This window comes from Fusarium proliferatum, assembly GCF_900067095.1.
Source record: "Fusarium proliferatum ET1 genome assembly, contig: FPRO_scaffold001, whole genome shotgun sequence".
Lineage (NCBI taxonomy): Eukaryota > Fungi > Ascomycota > Sordariomycetes > Hypocreales > Nectriaceae > Fusarium > Fusarium proliferatum.
In genome coordinates, this window is record NW_022194790.1 from 67871 (window position 1) to 91406 (window position 23536).

Genomic DNA, 23536 nt, shown 5'->3' on the forward strand with positions numbered 1-23536 from the left:
ATGTCGTCGTTGAGTATATAGGGTATGCTTCAGAGTGGACGGGTACTCTGTAAGATAAGCTGATAACCGATAAAGATAACGGTTTATAAAACTGGAGCCTCTCGACTGTTGGCGATAGGCGTTCTGACTGACCAATGATAACCATGCTCAGTCAACAAGCGTGATGGGGAGATAAGTTAGTGGAGCCTATCAAATCCCTGAAGATAATGATGACCCACACTGCATTGCAGATTAGATTGCGGGGAAGAGAGGAGGAACTGGAATTGGGAAGGGGATTGATTGTTTGGGGGAAATTGTCAGTCATTTCAACTCAACCCAGCCATTGAAACTCCGTAACCGGCATACATATACCAGCTCAGAATGGCATCAACAAGCACTCGCAGTATAGCCATCTCTCCGCCGTCCTCACAACCTTTCCAATGCCAAATATGTTCGAGTCGCTTCACCCGCCATGAGAACCTGAAGCGTCACGCTGCGCTACATTCTCGCTCCTCCAGCAATGCCTCCATACCCTGCCACCTCTGCCCTGCCACCTTTTCGCGCCCGGATCTACGTCACCGGCACATGAAGCGGAAACACCTTGACCGTATGGAAAAGACTTCACGGGGAGGTAACTCACCGCAGAGCGACCTGCAGCGCCATGCACCTACGCCGCCGTCGCTGACCAGTGAGGCCGAGGGTGACGCCGATCAGCTTTTTCGACAGACGTCTACTGGCAATGATGCTATCAACCTTTCCAATAGCTTGCCTTCAGATCTGGGTGAGACTCAAATGCTCGCCACGTCATTCTCATCCCAAGAGTCAATGCTGTTGGGCCCGATTTCTCAGTTAGCAGGCGCCAACTTTCTCGAGCCCTCGTGCAATCTCAACATGTCCAACTCGCCGTCTGGAATGAGTCTTCTCAACTTTAGCCTCGACCAAGGAAGTCCCGAAAGGCTATTGTACGGATCAATCGACTTCAACCAAGGCCAGAATGACTGGTTACCGTCGACCAGCCAAATTACAAACGGCTGCCAATTGTATTTCAAGCATGTATCCCACTTCCTACCGTTTCTGCATCAGCCGACATTTGATTCCACGACCATTCCAAGCCACTTACTTCTCAGCATGCTTTGTATAGCATATCAATATGGCATAGATCCAGATCGTAGTGATCAGCAAGAATCTGGTGTGAGCTTATCGGAGAGGTGCTACCATCGCGCTCGAGATCTCGTGTCTGGCGATGATAATGGGTCAGATGAATCAACACGTACTCTATCGCTTGTCCAATCTCTCATTCTACTAGAAGTATACGCCATGATGTATCTTTGCGGAAATCACTCCGCGTATGGACTCAAAACTCACACCAGGATGATCTCACTCGCCCGGTCAAGTGGACTGTCTATACCACTCCCAACCGAGCTGACTTCCAAAACCCCATGTCTCAATTCCTTGTGGCGCACATTCATCGAGGCAGAGTCGCATAAGAGGACGCTCTTCGCTGCACATCAGATCGACACGTTGTGGTATCAGTTTCTCTCGATACCCCGTCAGTTTTCCCACCTCGAGATCAAGCACGAGCTGCCCTGCCCACAGGATCAGTGGGCGGCATCTTCAGCAGCCGAGTGGGCGCACAAAAGATTAGTAGCCGTCGTTCCCGGCCCGCCAGTTCAGTATCCCGATGCGGTTCGACTCTTCTTGTCATTGGCATCGGATCCCAGCTCTTTTCCCTCGTTTGACCCATATGGAGCCATAAACATCACTCAATTCCTCGCATCCAGTGCTCAAGAGACGTCGGGCTGGAGTGCCATGACAGGAATGATAAGCACAGAAAGGCTTGAACCGCTGCGCAAGTCCCTCGAAGCACTGGGTCCAGTTGTCCAGTCTGAGGAAGAGTGGGAGCACGCAAACTGGCCTCGTGGAGCGTTGTGTGAGGCTACATGGCAGTCTGCCATGATCGATGTGCGGATATGGTCGCCGTCGCATACGTGTGGAATCGTCGGTGGGACAATGGATGCAGTCTTGCAGCAGACGACATATCTGGCGCCATCGTGCGAGTTTCTTTGCGAGTCCAATACTGCGCAAGTCATCAAACCTCATATCGACTGGTTCCTCACATATCTCGATTCGCCCGTAGTACCAGACTCGGAGGCACCTTGGATCATGTTGTACGCATTCAAGGCTTTCGTAATCGCCTGGCAGTTGATCAAGGGCAGTACGCTAGGAACGATGCAGGTTGTCGGCGTTGAAGATGGAGATACCAATGCGGCTCTGGAGTGGGCCAGAAGGGTTTTCGGACGAAGGCAACGATGGCAGCTTGGCAAGATTATCATGACGTGCCTTGACACGTTATGAACAATTATTTGTACGCATACGCGAGCCGTCCTTCATTTATGTGTAAAATTAGATGGAACAATCAAGATTGTGCCCCTTGATATGATCAAGACTTTATCGACTCTATTTGCCGAGCTGTACGAGGTGGTATCGGCTCACACACAGCCCATCGTAAGTTAGTGATGAGAAATGGTCTGATAGCTTACAAATGGGCTTAGCTGTCGCTTTTGCTAGTTTTGTATTATACCGCAAATTGCGGATACTGCAGATGACAAACAGTCCCAGGAGGTATAACTGTCAATCATGTTTAATTGGTGAAGAATATTATAAAGCCAAGGGTGACATTCTCTATCTCTAAAACCTTTAAGATCCGATCTATTCTTTTTTGCCTCTAAATTTCAGCTAAGCCTGCGCAATGCACTCAATCTCAATAACAGTACCATCGCCAGGAGGAAGAGCCTGAAGGCACGAGCGCGAAGGCATGGGCTGGGGTAGGAAGTCTATGTACACCTCGTTCATAGCGGCAAAATCCTTCATGTCAGCCAGGTAGACATTGTACTTGACAACCTGCTCAAGAGATGAACCGGAGAGCTCAAGGACCTCTTTGAGATTCTGGAGAACAGTTCTCTTTACAAGCTTGCGTTAGAGGGTCAACAGGAAAGGGAGATTGAGAAACGCACTGTTGCCTGCTTAATCTCGCCAGTGGCAGTCTGCCCGGCACAGAAGACCAGACCAGGAACTTTGGTGGCTGGGCCTGCGCAAGGTCACTAATGTCAGTGATGTTCTTCTCTCTCAGTGGAGGATCTGGGGTTTAGGCGACTTACAGTTGTGGGGCTTGGTAGGGAACTTTTCGCTGGAGATAAGTTGGCGAGACATGGTTGATTGTGAGGTTGAATGAGGCGCAAAGTGAGACAGATGTTGCGAGGAATTGTCTGAGAACTTGTGAATGCTTTGAATGATGATACCAAGCTTGATACCGAGCAAAGAATCGTGCCCTTATCATATGCGTCCTTGTTCATGTTGAATCTCGGGATTAGTTGATTGGCCGCTTATCTGGGAGGAGCTCCTCCCAAGTCCCTTGTTCGGCCCCTCCAACAGCTCACGCTAGCTCCTCCCAATGTCCTCCGACCCTAATCCGAATCAGGTGCAACCTCAGGGTGATCACTGGCTTCATCGGTCTCTGGGAGGAGCTTGACTGATTGCGATGAGGCACTATCAGTCAGCAAACGACGTAGCATCCATCTTGGGGAGGATAGACGGTAGCGTTGGAGCTAGATAGCTGAGGCACGTGAGTTCATCGTATGTTGTTGAACTCGGGAGGCCGGACTCTGTCCTGCACCATCTCCGAGAGGCGGAGCTCGACCAAACAAATTATACGGTTTAGTGTATAAGAGCAGAACAGTCAACCTCCAAACCACAATCTCCATCAGACTAAGAAATCAGATCACAATTCATAACAACTATCTCACAATCTAGACATCACTAGAACTTCCCAATATGTCGCCAGCAGCTCCATTTAGTCCCCCTTCAGCCGAATTGCCCGGCAAGCCCTTCGTCCCTGAGTGGATTCCCCCACCAGTGACACAGCAGAAGGAGCAATTTGCCGAGCTCACTTCTATTGATCTCTCTCTGCTCGACTCTGATGATCCTTCTGTTGTGCAGGAGTTAGTCAACCAAGTTAAGAGAGCTATTCGCGAGGATGGGTTCCTATTCCTTGAGAACTATGGTATCTCGCTAGAACAGGTACGATGAACATATCTGATGTGAAACCACTGTCGCTGACGACTTATACCACAGCTCCATCGCCAATTCGCCATCGCCCAGTACATGTACAAAAACATTTCTGAGGAGGACAAGGAACGTCTGCTCTTCAACCCTGACTCCGGTGTCTGGTCTGGCTACAAACACCCATTTGGCTTCAAAGTAAGTCCCTGTCTCTGCATTCGGCCTATAAGCTATTTCAATTGAACCGATTGACTAACTGGTTCCATCCGACAGCGTCACCGTGGACCTCCTGATGGCATTGAACAGTTCAACTGGTACCGACCCGACTGGGAGGACATCAACCGCGTGCCCACCTGTCTCCATCCCTTCATGGATGAAATCGAGGCTTTCGCCAATTACCTCACCGGCTCGGTCAACCGTCGTCTTCTGACTCTCTTCTCTCGAGTTCTCGAGCTCCCAGACGATTACCTATGGGAAAACGTCCAGTCGCACGGCAGCCCAACTGGCGAGGGCTACTTCAGGCACGCTCTCTTCAGACCTGTGCAGAAGACAACAGAAGAAGCTTCCAAGGGTCTTCGCATGCATGGGCATACCGACTTTGGTCTCACCACTCTACTCTTCTCTGTTCCTGTCTCTTGCCTCCAGATCTGGGGTCAGGATGAGAAGTGGTACTATGCCCCCTATAAGCCTGGTGCTCTTGTCGTCAATATCGGTGATACTCTCGAGATCGTATCGGGGGGACACTTTAAAGCCACTCGTCACCGTGTCTACAAGCCCCCGGTTGACCAACGCAACTACGAGCGTCTCTCATTGGTGCTATTCAACAGCTCCGTCGGTGACTTGCGCATGACACCAGCTGCTGGTATGTTTATCTTGGCTGTCCCTTGGAATTCTTGGTACTGACTATGTGACAGAATCTCCCCTTATCCAGCGCGAGGGCTGCGTCGAAGAACAAGGAGTGTACGCTGAGTTCAAGAAGCGAACGCAGCAGGGCAAGCTCGTTCCCACCAACCGAGAATGGCGCGAGATCCAGATCGCGACATGTACGGATCCTACCGACACAGTGAACAATAGAGTTGGTGCTCATCAGGTTCTGATTGATGGAAAACTCATGCACCAGCGAGAGTACATGGGGGTCAAGGTCGTTTTGCCAGTTTAATTACTATTAGCTTATAGTTGTATCTGAGTATGCCATATTGTTCACTTTTACCAAGTGTCAGTCACTAGAGCTGCATGGATTTCCTGGGTTCAGGAAGCCGATGTTGTGGATAACGCGTTGCCATTGCTTACCATACTCTTGTTGAAACTGGGCATAAGTCCCCGAGGAGAGGAAGCCTTGACATAATGAAAGAGCTTGATGTATGTATATCATGAAATGAACCAATTGATAGGAATAAAGTAAATTAAATACATATCTCAAGTCATCTTATAATTAGTCCTCACTATCTATCAAATGCCTTGGGCCGTTGCTCTTCAAGCTCAATATACTCATCACTTATCTCGGATCTCGAAGGGACCTCCCTGACGGTTCGTCCAAACTCTGTCACCGAGCTGTCATCATTCAGGACCCTGAATGGGTTGGGCTCCCTATTAGTACTCCTCTTCGCATTATCCGTCGTGGTAGTGCCAGTAGTCCTGAATCTGCTGGGATTTGCCGGAGTACCATAAGACGTCATCTTGAACGTCTTGGGCATGAGTGGACGCAGGCCAGGGAGACATGCGCAGATGATTCCTGCCACTGGCTCGACGCCTGCAAGGGACCACAAAGTTCCCTCATCGTAGAGATTCTTCCATTGGTAGCCATGTGTGAAGACAACACGAGCAAGAGCAATGAAGCAGGTGCTAGGTATGTATTGTTAGTGAACGTCCACTGGATAGGAGTCGATCGGTAGAAGGCATGCTATGTGTCAGGGGTAAAGGTCTCTTACATAAAACCAAAGCAAAAGGAGATAATGATACCGATCTTTTTGCCGCGGTTCATATTCAGCCCCCAGATTGACTTGAGTGGGAGTACAAAGATCAAGAAGTCAGTGAAAACTGTCAAACTGTCATAGGCAATGTTGATGTTTTGCATGGCAAGAAACTGCTCAGCCGTCGCATCGCCCCAAGCCCACCACTTCTCAATCGGCCGTACGGCGGCAAGATAACCGATGACACTTCCCATGAAGCACGCAAAAGTTATGCACGACGCCACGTATATTATTATATTCATCGGGCCATTGTGGCCTGTGAAGAGGCGATGATAGAGGAACAGGATCGAAGCTTTGCAGGAGTACACTGCGAACACAAGGACGATGTTATTGGCATAGCCAATCTGATAATACATGACTTGATTAGACAATGAAGTATTGGAACTGTAATCGTACGAGGCGTACCTGATCGTGGATCAACGAGACGTCGGTTGGCTCTGTAGTACTGGTGTATGGATATCCGGGAATTCCAATGCCTCCGTAGATAAGCACTGGTTACGAGACACTTGTTAGCCATTGATCTTCGGTGGAGTGTTGTTCTGTCGAATTACTTGGAGAGAAGAGGAGACCCACTAAGCAGAAGCAAGACAAAAAGGAGAGTGGTGAAGAACTGCCAAGTGTTAGAAGATGAGCATAATAATAAGTGCTTCGTGAGACCAGTTGACATACAGCAGAGGCTATAATCATCCAGTCAGTCCAGCCATACACGCCTCTCGTCTTGGACTTTGCGTAAAACCGAAGCCCGACCGTGATATTCGACAGCATGGGCAGGATTACCCAAGTCGCGATCAGCTCCCGCTGCCGAGGCAGATAGATGGGGAAAGCTTGGACCATAATCGGTAACTGTCTCAGATCAAAAGTTCATGAAGGAAGGGAGAGAAATGACGAAGGATGCGGATCATTTGAACAAAAGTTCCATGGGCATATATGTAGAGACGTTTGTTAATTCCCAGTTGAGAGGAAACAGGCTGAGCCATTTCAATTCGAGTAAAGCGACCTCCATTTTCTTGAGTCAGTCCACGCCCGTTATCGATAGTGTGGCGTTTTGAGGAGAGAGTAGCATGACTAGTGTTTGCAATTTAGCTTTGCACCATGCAACCTGGGAAGCAAGCAAGCGATATTTAATTTAGAGTCGATTGGCCATTTCTTTATAGTCTGGACTGCCTCCAGCTCTTGACTGTCCCCTGGGGACTACAAATGGCTGATGTCAGTTGCTTACATTGGCTTTGCCGGATACCGAACGATGCGACAAAAATTGTATAAAGAAGGGGCCATCGTACCATTTGTGTGGCATCCCCTGCGCAATTCCTGCCCCAAGCAGCTTCCAGAATACTCCCAGCCAGTGAAGACTGTGATGTGACTGGTGTGAGGGAAGCTCACAACCAATCCATGCGACCCGGGCGTCGCTTAGCGTTGACGTGTAACCCGAACACTTTATCGTTATTCGCAAGACACTTGCTATTGACGCAGGCTGCGCTTAGTGTCTTCAGCATGTTTGGACTAATGCAAACTACCGATTTGAGGCTTGGTTAGACAACGAAACTATTGCAGCCAGGTGAATAGCCCCAATAACAGCAATGGACCAGTGCCAATTAGATAAGGAGCGGCAGTGTCTGCTCTTGGCTCCGACAAATGGATGCATGATATGATAGTATGAGCTTTGACTCTTCCTTCTCTTTGAAAGGTCCCCTGGGGAACTGGTTATCTCAGTGGTCTCGTTCTTTGGTACCAAACGCCTTATACTGAAGAGATAAGGAACGCCCGGCCCCACCGCGGCATCCACGGCATTGTATCCTAGTGTCACTCGGACCCCTCTCGCAATTCGCAACGAGTAATTCGTGATGCTATTCGTTCCGGTTTGCTGAATCAGCCCACGCCGTCTTCCAGGGCTGAATTTAGACTTGGCCTGGAACAATATAGCATAAGGGGAACCCCTCCACATTTGACACTTGCAAGAGTCAGGGCCCGAAGACTACCCGAATACCTGGGACAACGCTGGACTGGAGCAGGGCTAGAGCCTTATCTCTAACGGATTCTGAGGACCTCGAAGGAAATGAGGCTCAAGCCACATTCGCTTACATGGCCAATGGAAGAGGGTGCAGAAGGAAGAGGCCTGACGCTTCAAGCTTGCGTATTACCGTGTCTATTGTTAGTTGGATGGAGTTTGTAAATACGCTGCGTATTGTGAAAATAACGCCATACTTACTTGACACTTAAGGTTAAAGCATGGCGGTTTAATATCTGAAGCATATTACTTAAAACAGCATAAATAGGATAGCTTAAGAAGATTTTAAGCACTACAGGGGTTAGTCTTTCTTAGTGTGACGCTATGCTATGCTGTTAATTCCGCTCATTCCGCAGTCTCAAGACAGCGACAAAATCCTTTTATCACCTTACAGACTTTAGTAGATAAATAGGCGGTTAATTGAATAATTAAAGAACTCTTACAGATCAAGATAACAAGGTTGGAGAACTTTTTCAAGTGCTAGATAACTAATTATGCCAACTGCCGAAAGTCATGCACAACCAGCAAGAACAAAAGCAAAACGATCTTGCCAAGTGACGCCAAGCACCATCGTGCCCACTGACAGGATTCCACGGCAGATAACTGCCGAATAATATTGCAGTCATATGCTCTGTAGATCAGTGGGATTTAAATGATGTGTTGCCCCCTCAGCAAGTCTATATAATTGCATCTTGTTGGATCCGTATTATTCAAGGGAACATTAAACATACGTCTGTCATTCCCGTGCTGCACCTATCAGTAATTGGTTCGTAATTATATCTACTCTTAGTACCATAAGTCCTGAATCCCGTCAATAAAGTCTTCAGGCTTGTTTATTACTGCCTTAGGCTTAGCTAGAAGCTTATATTCGACTCAAGCTGCAGGGCTGCAGAAGCTATAGGGTTGGCAGCAGAATATCAGAGCTTGCACCAATTGAGATAGCAACCGCATCACGATGTATCTTGTAGTACTGATGCCAGCGATGCAGGCTGCAAACAATATTTCTTTACTGACAAGAATTCGAGCGAATACTATTCGGAGCACAAAGACCCCAGTAGGCCCTAGGAGTTGCGTCATAATAAGTTTGAGAATATCATTTGCCTTTTGGGGCTCAAAACAGTGGTGGATACTAATACAGAGCCTACAGTTACGATAAAGTATCACCTGAGGATAGAAAGGAGTTCGCCGAGATTATTGCCCGTGCCCAATCGGACAACACTTCAATCGATGCAGATAAATTCCGGATAACTTCGTCTCCCTCGAGCTTCCCAAAGCGCTCAAGATTATCCCGATGATAATCAATCTCACCGACGTGCAGCTGTCAAGGGTGGCCTAATCTCTTACCGTTTCTAGCAGTTAACTAGCAACTTTTCGACGGCGAGACAATTGAACGAATCAAGTGTCAGCATCTCAGCCTCTTATCTCCAATCCATGATCACAAGCTTTCAGTCTGGCCAGGGTTCTCCGCACGGGAATGATAACGGTGGATCCTTATCCTGTGAAAACGGAGCGTAGTCGGAGGGCGTAAACGGAAATCCTGCTGGTTCATCAAATGAGATTGGAGGATTTCTTCCCCGCGATTGAATCGAGTTAGCTTCGGCCGATATTGTCAGCCGTTGATCTGACACCATGTGCTGGAACCGTTATGGCCGGAATGGATGGACCAGAGGTTTATAATCGGGACAGTTCCCAGGCATTCTATCCATCCTTCGCAAATATCTCGTCCATTTTATCTTGCTGGCGTATCTGATACCATGGATGTCAAACCGACCACCAATCTCGATGACTACCAACTCGCTCAGCTGGGCCATTCCCAGTCCTTCAAGCGCAACTTCAGTCGTTGGACAATGCTGGGTTTAGCTTTTGCCATCCTCAACTCTTGGACTGCTCTTGCAGCATCGCTTTCGCTCGCTCTACCATCGGGAGGACCTGTCGCTGTTATTTGGGGACTCGTCACAGCTGGTGTCTGCAATCTCTCGCTTGCTGCAAGTCTAGCTGAATTTCTATCAGCGCAGCCAACTTCTGGGGGGCAGTATCATTGGGTGGCCACTATTGCCCCCAAGTCTTTGAAGATCCCCCTGTCTTGGATCACGGGTTGGATCAACCTCAGCGGCTGGGCCTGTCTGGTTGCGACGAACTGTTCCTTGTCGAGCACTCTCATCATCAACATCATCTCTCTCCAAAACCCCAGCTACGAGTTCCAGAGGTGGCACCAATTCCTCATCTACCTCGGTATCGCCTTTATCGCCTTCGCAACCAATGCCTTCCTTCACTCGCTCCTCCCTCGCATCAACGGCCTTGCTCTTGTATGGAGTATCGCCGGTTTCTTCATTATCTCCATTACAGTGCTTGCGTGTGCTGCGCCCGAATATGCTACCGCCGACTACGTATTCGCTACCTTTATCAACACAACTGGTTGGCCGGATGGTATCGCATGGCTCCTTGGTCTCTTGCAGGGAGGACTTGGACTTACAGGGTTTGATGCGGTTGCTCACATGATTGAAGAAATTCCCAATGCAGCCAGCGAGGGGCCTAAGATTATGCTATACTGTCAGTACATCGGCATCTCGACTGGGTTCTTGTTTCTCATTGTGGTACTATTCGTATCTGGCGGTATCAAGAACGCTGATACCATCATTGGATCAACGGCTGGTCCCCTGCTTGAGATCTTCTACTTGGCCACCAACAGCAAAGTCGGAGCCATTTGCTTGCTTATGTTTCCTCTCCTCTGCTTGGTATTTGCTGCCATCGCAGTCATGACCACTTCGTCACGTATGATGTTCGCGTTTGCAAGAGACGGTGGACTTCCAGCATCACGTATCTGGTGGAAGGTTCACCCCAAGCTCGGTGTACCTATGAACGCCCTGTATCTCAATGTTGTGATTGTGGTCATCTTTGGCTGCATCTACCTCGGTTCTACTGTCGCCTTTAATGCTATTGTCGCATCTTCTGTGGTTGCTCTTGGTCTCAGTTATGGCATTCCCATCGCTCTGCACCTTGCGAGTGGCCGGACTCAATTGCCAGAAGGAGCCTTCAAGCTGCCCAACTGGCTTGGATGGACAACAAACATCATCGGATTGGTGTACACTATTGTTACTACAGTGCTTTTCCTATTCCCTCCAGCGTTGCCTGTTAGTGGGACTACGATGAACTACTGCGTTGTTGCATTTGGTGTCATCGTGGTCATATCAGCCATTCAGTGGGTTGTGGATGGAAGAAAGAACTTTGAAGGACCTCGAATCACGATAGGCGAACATGAGATGACAGAGAGAGATATTGAGGAATAATGGACTGTATAATTCAGGTCATTCTGTAGTGATCTGACAGTCACTGGTCACCTTAGGGACACAAAAAAGCTAGTGTTGCGTAATAATCATGTTATTCAGTACCATATCATAATCCATATTGTCAACTCCACAGCTACACCAATTTCTTCCCCTTCAACCCAAACTCCATTCCGTAATCTGACACGAGGATAGATTCTACACAAACCCGAGGCCGCAAAGATCAAGCCTTCTCGGTTTGGTGAACAGCGCTGTCCGCCTCCTCGAAAGAGTCAATCTTGTAAGAGCTGAACTTACGTGCTGAGACACCCTTGGCGAAGAGAATGTCAAGCTCCTCAAAGGTGCGGTTTCGGGTCTCAGGAAGACGGAAGTAGCCCCAGACGAAGACGATGAAAGCAGTGCTTCCCCAGATGAATCCGGTGTAACCTCGAAGGTTCCACTGAGTAGGGTTCATGAAGTAAGGCTGAAGAACACCAGCGACAACTCCAGTGATGGCATAACCATTGCGGGCGAGGCAGATAGTCTTTTGTCGGAGTCTAGTCGAGCCCATCTCAGCAGGAAGAGCCCAGCCGAGCTGACCAGCGGACAACTGGAAGACAAAGGTCCAGACTAGAGTGAGGACAGCTTGGGTCATGGCGATTGAATGGTTCTCGGTTCGGGTGTTGAGAGCGCCAATGACGAAGAGGACAAGGGCCATGGTGAACATACCATAAAGGTAGGCTGTTCGTCTTCCAACGTAAGGCATGACGCAGAACCAAGATACCAAAGTAGCAAAGAGGGCCATTCCGTTTCCGCCAACGTTGAGATGGTAGGTAGTGTTGGAGTCGAGGCCGATCTGTTGGAAGAAGTAGGTCGAGTTGTATGCAAAGTTGAGACCAGAAAGAATCTGACCAGCGAAGACGACGATGGCAATCTCGGTTCGTCGGAGCTCGAAGCCCTTGAAGCAGTCACGGTATGAGGTGCCGACGGAAAGCTGCTCTTCGAGGCTATTGGTATAAACGATAAGGCCAAGAGCATCACGGAGCTCAGCGTCGGTAGCACTAGGTCGGAGTCGGGCGAGGCTCTTGAGGGCATCGTCGTGTCGGCCAAGTCGAACGAGATGCCAGGGAGTGTCGGGAGCAAAGCAAAGAACAGGCACCAGAATAACAGGCCAGAACCATTGGAGCGCAAAGGGGATGCGATACGCCCAAGGGGCAGGAGTGTTGACAAGACCAGCCATGACGCCAGCAGAGATGAGCTGCCCGATGATGAAGCACATGTTGGTCCAACTGGTCATGTAAACTCGAAGCGACATGGGAAGAACTTCGGACGCATAGGCTGGCGCAGTCGTAGCAAAGACGCCCCAGGGGAAACCGCAGAGGATCTGTCCAACGAGGAGGACTTTGGTGTCGGGAGCGAAGAAGACGATGAAGATGAAGCAGCTGAGAGAGATCAAGGAGCCGATGAGGACCTTGATGTGACCATACTTGGTGACGAGGTAACCATTGAGAAGAGTTCCAAAGAAGGAACCAACTCCTGCAGCGTTACCGAGGCCAGCTTGCCAAGGAGCAGAGAGCTGATAGTTGTTGGTCTCTTCGTTCCAATGGCCGTACTTCTTGGCAAAGGCAGGATAGGCGTAGAAGTTGGAGAGGAGGTTGGTATCGTAGCCCTCCATGATGACGCACATGGAGACGACGAGACACCAGACAACAGTCCAGGGATACTTGCGAACAGCTTCGAGAGGAGGGAGGTCATGCTCAGCCTGGGCACCGAGACGAGCTTGATCGGTGGTATCGTGTCCAACCGTCTTTGCCACCGAAGCTTCGACATCGTAGCTCTCGGCGTGTGAAACCGAAGGGTTGATGATCTCTTTGCCCATTGTGATTGAGAGTTTGATGATTGTGAGTAGAGGAATGAGCTGGTGAGTGTCTGATGGAGTAGATCTCGAATTGATCAGCAACGCATCTTGAGGTTATATACTGGAGCAATTGAATCCTCCTCGCGTGTCTATCCCAATCGCTTTTGTTCCCAAGTCCCCATGGGGAACCGAAAACCGCCCCATGGGGGTTGATGTTACAGTCCGAACATTTCCCCTTTCGGCATAGCCCCTCACTTGAAGAATGCTTAGCCCGGGGCCCATCGTGACCTCGAGAATGGTCAGTTTCTGGTGGATACCCCTCATCGCTTGATATATCGGACCGAGAGTCACGAGAAATGACGCTGGCAAAAGAATTGGATCTGCCGACTATATCTCCATTAAGCATTCAACAGCCCCGGACCTAGAGCAACATGGCGACTATCCCGGTAAAGCGCGGCCAGGTCTGTGACAACTGCCGATTCCGCAAGGTCAAGTGTGATCGCGGCCTGCCCTGTAAGAACTGTCACATCGGAGACCTCCGATGCCAGTATCGCCACAGCATTCGGAGGAAGGGCCCAAAGCAGGGCCAAGGGAGACGACAGACGCAGCTGAGACAGGGTCTGGGCATTGATGAGTATCAGTTCCAGATACTCACCTCTGAAGCGCCGCCTGGTACAACCACCAACGCCAACACCAACGCCAACAGCCATCAAGATGCCCCAACAGACGCTCAACTCAACGCTCAGTCATTCTCATCTCCACCAACAAACATCGACCCTGTTTCACAACCAGAGCCAGAACCGGAATCAGGTTCGACAACACCACCCGATGGCGCGACTATCAACACTGGAGACCTCTGCAAACGCATGTCTCTGTCACTCGTTGCTCACATACGACTCTTCCAGAGATTTCTCTACCCTATTATGCCAGTCGTCGACGATGACATCCTCGCCGATGCAGCTCGACTAGACGACCTCCCTCCATCGAGATACGCTCTCATCCTTGCAATATGTGCTGCAACAAGAATGCAACTCCGACTGGACAAGCGGATCGACAACTGCGAGAATGATCTTAATGCTGAGATCCCATCCGAGCCACGCTTGACAGGGGACATGCTCGTCAATCTTGCCGAGAACTCACTCCGACAATACAGCGTGATAGATGATACCACCCTCGACTCAGTACTCGTTTCCTTCTTCCTATTTGCAAGCTATGGGAATCTCAACGATCCGCGTCACGCCTGGTTCTATCTCAACCAGAGCATCACCCTCGCGCAGTCACTTGACCTCACAAAAGAGTCTGGCTACTATGGTCTACCTGCTGAGCAACGCGAGAAGAGACGGCGCGTCTTTTGGCTTCTCTTTGTTACAGAAAGGTGAGCCCGTCCACGCATACTTTACCCTCAAGACTAAAGCGTTCCAGAACTTTTGCCCTCCAGCACAGAAGATCTGTCATGCTCCGAAGCACAGTCAACAAGCCTCAGATCGTCGACTCGAATTGCCCGGTAGTGATGCACGATTTTATAAATCACATTCGCCTATTCGAATCGCTTCCATATTCTCTGTACGAATGGCAGCCCGAGGGTGACGATCAACGTTTCGACGACTTGAAGCTTGTGCATACCATCAACGAGAAGCTTTGCAGCGTACAGCCAGACCAGTCCATTATTGAGAGTCAACGGTTCGATACTCTCATCACTCAACAATGGCTTCGGATATCCATGTGGAGGATCGCCTTTGGTCAGAATCCATCGTCGGCGTCTGGCTTTGGGCTACTTCTTCCGCCCTCGCTTCCAATGGATGCAGGAAAGATCATCATGTCGGCCTTGGGGTCAGTTGGGACCAAGTCGAAAGACTGTCATGGCATTGGGATGGTAAGACTCACCGGAGTTTCCGACTGTCCATGAAAAGAATACTGACTGACTCTTTTCCAGGAACAAAAGCTCTTTGACGTCGGCGTCAGTCTCGCAGATACCGCTCAACTCCCCGGCTGGACATATTCTGCACTTGAGAACGGTCCTCGTGACTTACTCTCCGTCGTGATTCATGCTCTATCAGCCGTTCGAGGGGCTCAATCTCACTTATTGCCCAATCTTCTCAAGCACTCGGAGACATTATTCACTCTTGCAGATCCCAACGCGCATCTCGATCTCCAATGGGATATGCAAGATGCAGGGAATGATGAGAGGCTAGCAATTGTTGAGGAATTATCACCCGAAGATGAACAACCTGTGGATCCGTTGGGTTGGGTTCCAGATGGAAATCTCGATCTGCTGGACTTGAGTACGCCCGTGGTGACAACGACTTGGGAGGATGCGACGATATCGTGTGGGCAATTTGATCCCGAGATTGGACTATCTTTCAACTGATCTGGAAAAGTGTTCTTCATGTTGACAATCTATCTAAATGTTTGTGCTGGGAGTTTTCCATTGTGCGTCAACCATTTGGGGACCTGGATATCCTTACATAACGTTTTGTCTGACTCATTTATGCCCTCTCTAGCAGAACAACCTTGCTATCATAATCTGTACCAAATCGAAATTGAATTCCTCCATTCATTAATGTCGCGCCCGAGTACGTCTCTCCGCCATCAATCTTATACCTCGCAATTGGGTCAAGTCCAGCGAGTCGAAGCAGCGGATAGTTAAGAACAGTTGTGGCTCTGATCTGGAATGCGAACAAGACAGCTTGGCTCCCATCCTCGGATACAAAGATGGCCGCGGGGAAGTTGGAGTCCTCGGGCAACACCAACCGCCACATGTCTCCCTTGATGATGATGGGGTTGATCTTCTCTGCGAGCTTGATAAGATCTGGGATCTGTGCCTTGTCTTCCTCGGGCGTATGGTCAGGGTTCAGCTCAAAGCCGAATGAACCGCCCATCATGGCGACGTGAGCTCTGAAGCTCATTGGGATTGAGCGGCCAGTCACATCATTTGGTGCAGAGCAGACATGTGCACCCATCGTCGAAGGCGGGTAGACCAATGATGTACCAAACTGAATGTGAATGCGGTCGAAAGCGTCCATGTTATCTGATGTCCAAACCTGCGGGAAGTATTGCAAGATACCAGGATCAAAGCGACCGCCACCCGACGCGCAACCCTCCCAAAGGACATCGGGAAATCTGGTAGTTAGCACGTCAAAAACATGGTAGATACCGAGCATGTATGCGTGGTGGTTATCTGGCGTAGGGCTTTCGTGCATCGCTCGGTTGTTGTCCCACTTGACATAGCTGACGGGTACAGTCTCTAGGATCTTGGACACTGATTTGATGATAAAGTCCTGCACTTCTGGGAGGGCCGCGTTCAAGACCAGCTGCTGGCGAGTTTCGCTGCGAGCGTGGTCTCCAGCACTCAAAACCCATTCAGGATGCTGCTCATATAGCTCAGACTTCTGATTGACCATCTCAGGTTCGAACCACAGGCCAAACTGCAGCTTCTCATCTGAGTCCTTAACCTGCAACTTGGTGATGTCCTTGGCAAGAGAGTCCAAGCCACTGGGGAACCTCTTGGGGTTTGCAACCCAGTCGCCCAGTCCGGCATGGTCATTGATACGAGGATGCTTGTCGCCAAACCATCCATCGTCAAGCACAAAGAGCTTGGCACCCAGCTTTGCAGACTCTTGCGCCAGTTTGTAGATGGTCTTATCGTCAAAGTCAAAATAGAGACCTTCCCAACTATTTAACAACACAGGTCTCGTTTCAGAGACAAACTTGCTTCGGATGAGGTTCTGGCGATACAGACGATGGAACTTTCGTGACATCTCGCCAATGCCGAGGTTGGAAAAGACGGAAACGCATTCTGGTGATTGCAGTGACTCGCCTGGTCTCAAGGGCCAGGAGAGTTGGCATGGGTTCATTCCGACGAGCGCACGAGTAAGTCCCTGATGACTCTTCTCAACTTCGACGCTGAAGGAGCCCGTGTAGACGAGAGAGAAGCCCCAGGCTTCACCGTGGGACTCGGTTGTGGATGGGGACACCATTGACAAGAATGGGTTATGGTAGTGAGATGAGTAGCCAGTAGTACTTCCGAATCTGCACCAGTATTAGCCGTGAGAACTCTGATTTAACACTATAACATACCCTTGCAGTCCATACTCAATCTTTCGGCGAGTTCTGTTGCATTCTCTAGTCCACTCGCCCTGCAACTGAAGCATCTCGTAATTCTCGTGAGGAAAGTCGACGCTGAAGCTGGACAGCTTCTCAACAGTAATGACATCATCGCTCTGGTTGATAATCTTGACGTTCCGTACAATAGCATCAAAAGTGGGAAAGATTGAGTATGACAAGTCTGCGCCGACAGAGCTATACTCATCGTAGAGATGTATAATCAGTGTTGAAACATCGTCATCTGAGCCAAATGTGCTGGGCAGTTTCTCAATCGCAGGTTTACCCTTTACGACTGTGTGAGATTTGTACTTGAAGTTGCAAACTGTGAAGCCCTTGGCGTGCTTGATGTGTACAGCTGGCGTGCGGAAATCTCCACGACCAAGATCTGGGAATTCACGGCGGAGATGGGCTTGAGTTGACCAGCCTCCGCCGTTGGACATGATCTGAGCAATGGGATTTTCTGTCACGCGATCGCCGAAGTGATCGAGCAGAAGATCTCCAGTCGCTGGATCGACGTGAAAGCGGTACGAGACATTTTTGCCGTTGAGGGCAAATGACGTGCCGTCCACGACGATTGCTGAGATTGTCAGTGCTGATAAAGAAGATAAGCTGGGAAACATACGGTCGGCTTTGGGAGCTGGTGTTGTTGCCTGAAGTAGAGTCATTGTGAAGATGCAATGGACGCTATACACAGTGACAGAGGAAGAAAGAGACGAGTCTTGAAGATGATTACAGGCTTTCAACAGAAAGCATTCGATTCGGGTTTAAATACAATAATTGTCCTTGTGATGCTGCAGTCATTGACAGGATTCCGAGCATTTCCCCATGGGGCTAATCAATCTCCGATCAAGGAGCGGGGGTGATGAGACAAAGACGGACTAGTCTGCATTAACCAAGCATACCTTATGCAGAGTCTGCATAATGTTATGTACCATCCAGCCATTTTACCCTGCACTCGTCCTTGGTTTTACCCAGACGTTGAAATCAAGCGGCTTTACAAACCAGTAATTCAGTGTTTTCCATTCGTTTTGGAGTAGATTATCATGCAAAACAAACTCAAAGTCTCGAACCAAAGCAGGAATGAGTTTGCACATTTCAAGCATGGAAATATGCCGGCCGATGCAGGTGCGAGAGCCAAGACCAAACTGTAAAAACATTATGTTAGTGGAACGTCCATTATAAAACACAAACACCAAGATCGGTCTGCCACAAACCGAAGTTGCTTGCAGATAACGAAGGGCAAACTTACAGGCATCCAGAAGCGGTTCATCAACGCTACCCGCTCGTCGTCATCTTGCAGCCATCTCTCGGGCGAAAATGAATCTGCATCCTGTCCAAAGATGCTGCGGTCCATGTGCGCAACCCAGGTATTGATTCCGACGATAGTCCCCTCCGGGAAGAAACGACCTGAAATGGTTGCGCCACCTTTCGGCACTACACGCTCAAGGGGTAGTCCAGTGGCTGGATGTAACCGCAAGGCTTCCTTAATGACCGCCTGCAGGTACGGCATTGCCTGGCTCTCTTTATAAGTGACATAAGTCGATAACTGGCCGTTGGCAGTGAACGTGTCAACTTCTTCTCGTAGCTTGTCCATGCATGAGGGGTTCTTGAGAAGATAGTACAACACGGCTGAGAGGCTAATGCTAGTTGTGTCAGATCCCGCGATCATGTTAATAACACATCCGGTTATGACATGAGACGAGGTGAAATCATCTGGCTTTGAAGTATTCTTGGCAAGGAATTTCATCAAAAAAGACTGTGTTGAGGTGTCGCTGTCGTCCAGGATCACAGCTTTGGGATTTGACTGCGCTTCGCTGATCCTCGCCTTTGTGAATGCCGTGACATAAGCTCCTCCTTGTCCTTTACTCCCTGCAAGAAAGTTCATAATCGGAACAAAGATGTTGTGGAGGGTAGGAAAAATGATGCCAACCAATGTTGAGTAACTCAGTATCTCTCCCAAGGCGTGGATGACATTTCCCACATCCTCTCCTTTATCGAGGAAGCCCAGACGCTTTCCATATGTGATCATACCAATCACGTCGAAAGCATAACATTGGAGCCAATGATGCATGTCGACAGCTTGGCCTGCCGCACAGAGTTCTGACAGGCGTCTCTTCAACAGCTCAGCACACTCGTCGACAAATGCTTCGTAGTTGACGAGGAAGACATGGAGTAAGTGGACTGATATTGCTTCCGATCGTGTGCATGCTTGGCCGAGGACGTCTCGTTGAACAGATTGTTATCTCCAGGATTGCCCCAAGGTATGTACCACGGGGACTTGGGGAACGAAGTACCCAGACCGTAAATGACTTTGACTGCCTCGAGGTCACTGAAGCTGTAGCGGCTGGGTGCATAGCGAACGACAGAGCCTGAGGCGTTAATGACGACGAAATAACGCAAGGGGACACGCTTATATACCGTATTTCTTGTGTAAGTCGCGGTTAACATGCTCAAAAGCACCTTGCCAAACCTTCCAGGTATACCAACCGAGTGTCCATCGAGCGGCACCAGGGCCTTGAACGGACCTCAGACTTGAGCGCAAATGCCAAAAGAGGGTCAAGACTGCTTTGAGGAGGAGCAGCGACACCAATGGGATTGCAACGAGGTAGAAATTCATTTTGCTGCCGAGATCTAGGTAAGAAATGATGACCTAGACCGCGTAGGCGCACGAGACCAGCGACCACCCGCCCTTTAAGTATGCAAAACTTGAAGAGGGGGTCATGGTGATACACCGTCCGTTCTTCACCGTCCCCATATATTGGAATTTCGGGAAATCAGGTCGGGAAGTAGGCAAGTTCCCCGCGTTTCAATCCATTAGCGGGTAGTTAACTGCAGATCCCGAGATCTAGTGCATGCCAATGCCGAGTGCAACGATGGATTACGAGTTATGTTAGTATATAAGTACTTTGCTACTCCTAGCTTGCTTCAAGAATACATAAATGACTAACTCACTTATGTAAGCGGCCTTTCGGGCGGCATTGATTAACCGATGACCCACGTTAGACAGTATGGCCCCGGTGTTTTACACCTTGGCAGCAGGCTTGTATAAGGCACTCTAGCCGAAAGAGTCATACGACATCAACTGATGAAATTCGGTGAATACATGCTAGCCTGCTTACAACTTTGCAATTGGCCAGGATGCAAATGAGGATCTGACATCTTGTTGATTTCATCAGTTGATGCGGTGGCTCGGTCTATTTGTGGCCTCTTACGGTGGTCCGATTTATGTCTGGGGGACTTTTATAAACCCTTATAAATTATAGTTCTTCTAAAACCATATTGCTATCTTGTTAAATACAGGACGTCCCATTTGTATCCAGATGACGCTTGTTCTTCTTTTTATACAATCCAGGTTTAATTCTCTTGTCTGAACCAATATCTACCAAGAAATACTAAAGATGAGTTCTCTGGAAGTAAACCTCGCCCTCTGGCTCTCCACATACTCAAAGCCCCTTGAAATTATAGAGTTACTATCTGAGAGGCTACTATGGGTACAGTTATAGTCAAAATCCTTGCAGCGCCTATTGCTCCCTATACCCAACTGCGTCACATCGGCCAGCTTCCGCAGATGAATGCCCAGCCACCCTATGTCCCAAATGCCAACGCCATTGGACGCATCCACGCCGTTGGCCCAGACGCCGTACTTGCTAAGCCTGGCGATCTCGTCTATGTCGACTCCACCGCCCGCGCCCGCGATGATCCCGACAACGTCATGATCATAATCAGGCACCTAGGCGGTGCAGGCAATGTAGGCCAGAAGCTTATGAAGGCGTGGCGAGACGGCTAGTCGCAGCAGTACCAGAAAGTTCCACTCGAAAACATCTACCCCTTGGACGAGCACCGCCTTATTGGCGAGCTGGGCTATGACCCTGCTGAGCTGCTCTCTATTGCGTACTACTGTGTGCCCGCCGGCTCGTTACTCGAGTGTGCTGATCTCAAAGCCGGTGAAACCGTCATCGTGGGGCCATCAGGCGGCAACTTTGGCGGTCTGGCCGTCGAGATCGCCCTTACTATCGGCTGCAATGTTGTTGCTCTTGGCCGCAGTACGAGTAAGCTAGCAGAAATGCAAAGAAAGCTCAACCATAATCCGCGCCTCAAGACAGTGGTCATGACAGGTGATAGGGCTACCGATGCGGCTTCAATCCTGGCAACAACTCCTAAAGGCGCCGGTGCCGAGGTGTATAACGACTGGTCGCCTGGCGAGCTGAAGAACCCGCCCTTCCTCAACGCCGCTCTGTGCGCCTTGAAGCCTGAAGGCCGGGTGATCCTTAGTGGCGGAGCTAGCGAGACGTTGACAGTCCCTTATGCAGCGCTTGTCTTTAGGAATTTGAAGTTGCAAGGCAAGTGGATGTGTGGGCGGTCGACCATATTGCAGCTGATTAGGATGATTGAGGGTGGCCAGCTAAGAGTTGGGAGAGAGAGCGGCAGCGAAATTAGAGTATTTACTCTTGATGAGCATAATGATGCAACTTCATTTGCGCGAGAGAATGGCGGCTGGAGGAAATATACTGTTATTGCACCTAATACTTGGTAACAGGTTTAGGAAGTCGAATAACTCCTAGTTGGCTTATACAGGGCATTTAAATAGGCCAATTTAGCTAGCTATCTTAAATTTAAATAAAAGATGACCTGGTTATCAATTTGCTTATATTTTAATATAAACTATAATACTAAGTGTATTTAACGCTCTCTAAATTATAATTAGTATTATATTTTATATACTTTCCTACTCCTAGCTTGCTTAAAGGATACATAAACCAATAACTCACTTGTCCCTCTCCTCAGTGTCACTCCCGAATAAACTGCTCAAGCACTGATATCTCCACACAGCGCAGACTGGGATTGAGGCTTAATAATAAATGACCCGAGCACGGCGAGTGGGCATCTTACTGGGAACCATATCGCCCGTGCGCTCAAGAACATCCTCCTCATCTCCTCCAACCTGAGCTCCAAGAGTACCCGCATCCTGGGTCAGCTGCCCATCAATATCATCTCCATCAGTCTGAACAAGGTCCGCAGCCTTGTCTTGTCCAACGGCGTGCAGATCAGTAGAAGCGCCATTCGCAATCTTATCAGCCTGTCTCTTGACTTTTGGTGGTGGTGGAGGTGGGTTGCTGGTGCTGCCTCCACCTGCAGTGGTAGTTTTGCCCCCGATGAGAGTGGCAGCGTTGTCTTCTGCGTTTTCAACACCATAGCCGACACCGTTATCGGTGCCGGTGAAGACCGAGTCGAAGAAGCTGCCTTCGCCCGCGAGCTGACGAGGTTTCATGGTTGGGGCGCTGAAGGTTGCGCTGGCGGCTGCCATAATAATGAGAAGCTTGGTGAGCTGAGTCATTGTTGGCAATGTAAGATGCTTATAGATAGGTGGGTAATGTATGATAAGAGTGGTTAACTTATGACTGTTCTGTGTTGGCGCTGAGAAGCTGACAATCTGCATTCTTTTATCTCTGAATACCTCTCTGACGTCTTCATGGTTGAGCAGATTTGTCAACTTTCACATGTCCACTACTCACCAGCCACATTCGTCACCTCTGTTGAAATACCCTCATAGTAATACATTGAGCAGACGGCTCAAAGATCCAAACTATCGAGCTGTAGATAGACTCAAGTTGCTGCATGACGTCAAAAAGCAAATGAACTGTGCGGCTCCCGAGTGATAAAGGTGTCAGCTGCGTCATATCTTGGGATATCGCTCTCAAATCTCAACGAAGGTCAGTCGTCACTGGTGGCAAATCATGTATGCACAATTACACATGGGGCCAACTAGCCATTGCTAGCACTTAGGCTTTAAGCATATGGTTGTCTGGAATGTGACGCCAGGGGTCACAAAAATAGGGGACTAGTCAACCATATGCCTTCTATTCCAACAGCTGAACCCTTCTCGAGATTGATGCAGTTGAACTAAATGACAACCCCATGAACAACCAGGCTTTGAATAACAACCGGTAAAGACTCCGTGGTCCCAAATAATGGCACAACCATATTCTGAAGAATAGGAAACACGCAGCCAGCAAGGGGACAGCTGAGAGTGGAGGCATAGAGCCACCTACGACAGCTGGAGGACCCTCGGTCCCCTGGTAATCATCCCCTATCTCGTATCGTAGCCGTGATTCCCGAAGCCACATCATCACAACCAGAGGGCCTAACCGTTATCGCAAAGGGGTTTGGAGCTATTGAAAGCTTGTTCCTTGACTTATTTCTCAGTAGAATACTTGCTGGAGCATATGATTGGGCACCGTCAGCTGAGATGCGCTAATATCTGTGCCGAAGATCCGCGTCCCGACGATCAGCCCGGTGG

General features: G+C 49.3%; 11 protein-coding genes across 11 annotated transcripts; 5 read left to right on the forward strand and 6 right to left on the reverse strand.

The window, feature by feature from the left end:
- Positions 1–360: 360 nt before the first annotated feature.
- FPRO_02125 (uncharacterized protein) lies at positions 361–2334 on the forward strand (the record flags this gene model as incomplete). The annotated part of the gene is made up of 1 exon (XM_031227150.1): positions 361–2334. One exon carries the CDS (start codon positions 361–363, stop codon positions 2332–2334), a length of 1974 nt encoding a protein of 657 aa, XP_031074349.1.
- Positions 2335–2715: 381 nt separating this feature from the next.
- Positions 2716–3189, reverse strand: FPRO_02124 (uncharacterized protein; the record flags this gene model as incomplete). Its single annotated transcript, XM_031227261.1, has 3 exons — positions 2716–2940; positions 2994–3067; positions 3138–3189. 3 exons carry the CDS (start codon positions 3187–3189, stop codon positions 2716–2718), a joined length of 351 nt encoding a protein of 116 aa, XP_031074350.1.
- A 621-nt stretch (positions 3190–3810) lies between these two features.
- On the forward strand, positions 3811–5197 carry FPRO_02123 (uncharacterized protein; the record flags this gene model as incomplete). The annotated part of the gene is made up of 4 exons (XM_031227372.1): positions 3811–4056; positions 4111–4236; positions 4312–4900; positions 4953–5197. The coding sequence occupies 4 exons, from the start codon at positions 3811–3813 to the stop codon at positions 5195–5197; spliced, it is 1206 nt and encodes a 401-aa protein (XP_031074351.1).
- Positions 5198–5480: 283 nt separating this feature from the next.
- Positions 5481–6842, reverse strand: FPRO_02122 (uncharacterized protein; the record flags this gene model as incomplete). The annotated part of the gene is made up of 5 exons (XM_031227483.1): positions 5481–5880; positions 5967–6352; positions 6414–6499; positions 6582–6618; positions 6678–6842. 5 exons carry the CDS (start codon positions 6840–6842, stop codon positions 5481–5483), a joined length of 1074 nt encoding a protein of 357 aa, XP_031074352.1.
- Positions 6843–9767: 2925 nt separating this feature from the next.
- On the forward strand, positions 9768–11300 carry FPRO_02121 (choline permease; the record flags this gene model as incomplete). The annotated part of the gene is made up of 1 exon (XM_031227594.1): positions 9768–11300. The coding sequence occupies one exon, from the start codon at positions 9768–9770 to the stop codon at positions 11298–11300; it is 1533 nt and encodes a 510-aa protein (XP_031074353.1).
- Positions 11301–11520: 220 nt separating this feature from the next.
- FPRO_02120 (putative alpha-glucoside transport protein) lies at positions 11521–13155 on the reverse strand (the record flags this gene model as incomplete). The annotated part of the gene is made up of 1 exon (XM_031227705.1): positions 11521–13155. The coding sequence occupies one exon, from the start codon at positions 13153–13155 to the stop codon at positions 11521–11523; it is 1635 nt and encodes a 544-aa protein (XP_031074354.1).
- A 410-nt stretch (positions 13156–13565) lies between these two features.
- On the forward strand, positions 13566–15502 carry FPRO_02119 (uncharacterized protein; the record flags this gene model as incomplete). The annotated part of the gene is made up of 3 exons (XM_031227816.1): positions 13566–14509; positions 14557–15007; positions 15068–15502. 3 exons carry the CDS (start codon positions 13566–13568, stop codon positions 15500–15502), a joined length of 1830 nt encoding a protein of 609 aa, XP_031074355.1.
- Positions 15503–15620: 118 nt separating this feature from the next.
- FPRO_02118 (putative alpha-galactosidase C precursor) lies at positions 15621–17903 on the reverse strand (the record flags this gene model as incomplete). Its single annotated transcript, XM_031227928.1, has 3 exons — positions 15621–17163; positions 17212–17815; positions 17861–17903. 3 exons carry the CDS (start codon positions 17901–17903, stop codon positions 15621–15623), a joined length of 2190 nt encoding a protein of 729 aa, XP_031074356.1.
- Positions 17904–18182: 279 nt separating this feature from the next.
- Positions 18183–19855, reverse strand: FPRO_02117 (uncharacterized protein; the record flags this gene model as incomplete). The annotated part of the gene is made up of 4 exons (XM_031228039.1): positions 18183–18383; positions 18488–19323; positions 19371–19607; positions 19657–19855. 4 exons carry the CDS (start codon positions 19853–19855, stop codon positions 18183–18185), a joined length of 1473 nt encoding a protein of 490 aa, XP_031074357.1.
- An 870-nt stretch (positions 19856–20725) lies between these two features.
- FPRO_02116 (uncharacterized protein) lies at positions 20726–21772 on the forward strand (the record flags this gene model as incomplete). The annotated part of the gene is made up of 2 exons (XM_031228150.1): positions 20726–20986; positions 21035–21772. 2 exons carry the CDS (start codon positions 20726–20728, stop codon positions 21770–21772), a joined length of 999 nt encoding a protein of 332 aa, XP_031074358.1.
- A 315-nt stretch (positions 21773–22087) lies between these two features.
- On the reverse strand, positions 22088–22573 carry FPRO_02115 (uncharacterized protein; the record flags this gene model as incomplete). The annotated part of the gene is made up of 1 exon (XM_031228261.1): positions 22088–22573. The coding sequence occupies one exon, from the start codon at positions 22571–22573 to the stop codon at positions 22088–22090; it is 486 nt and encodes a 161-aa protein (XP_031074359.1).
- Positions 22574–23536: the final 963 nt, after the last annotated feature.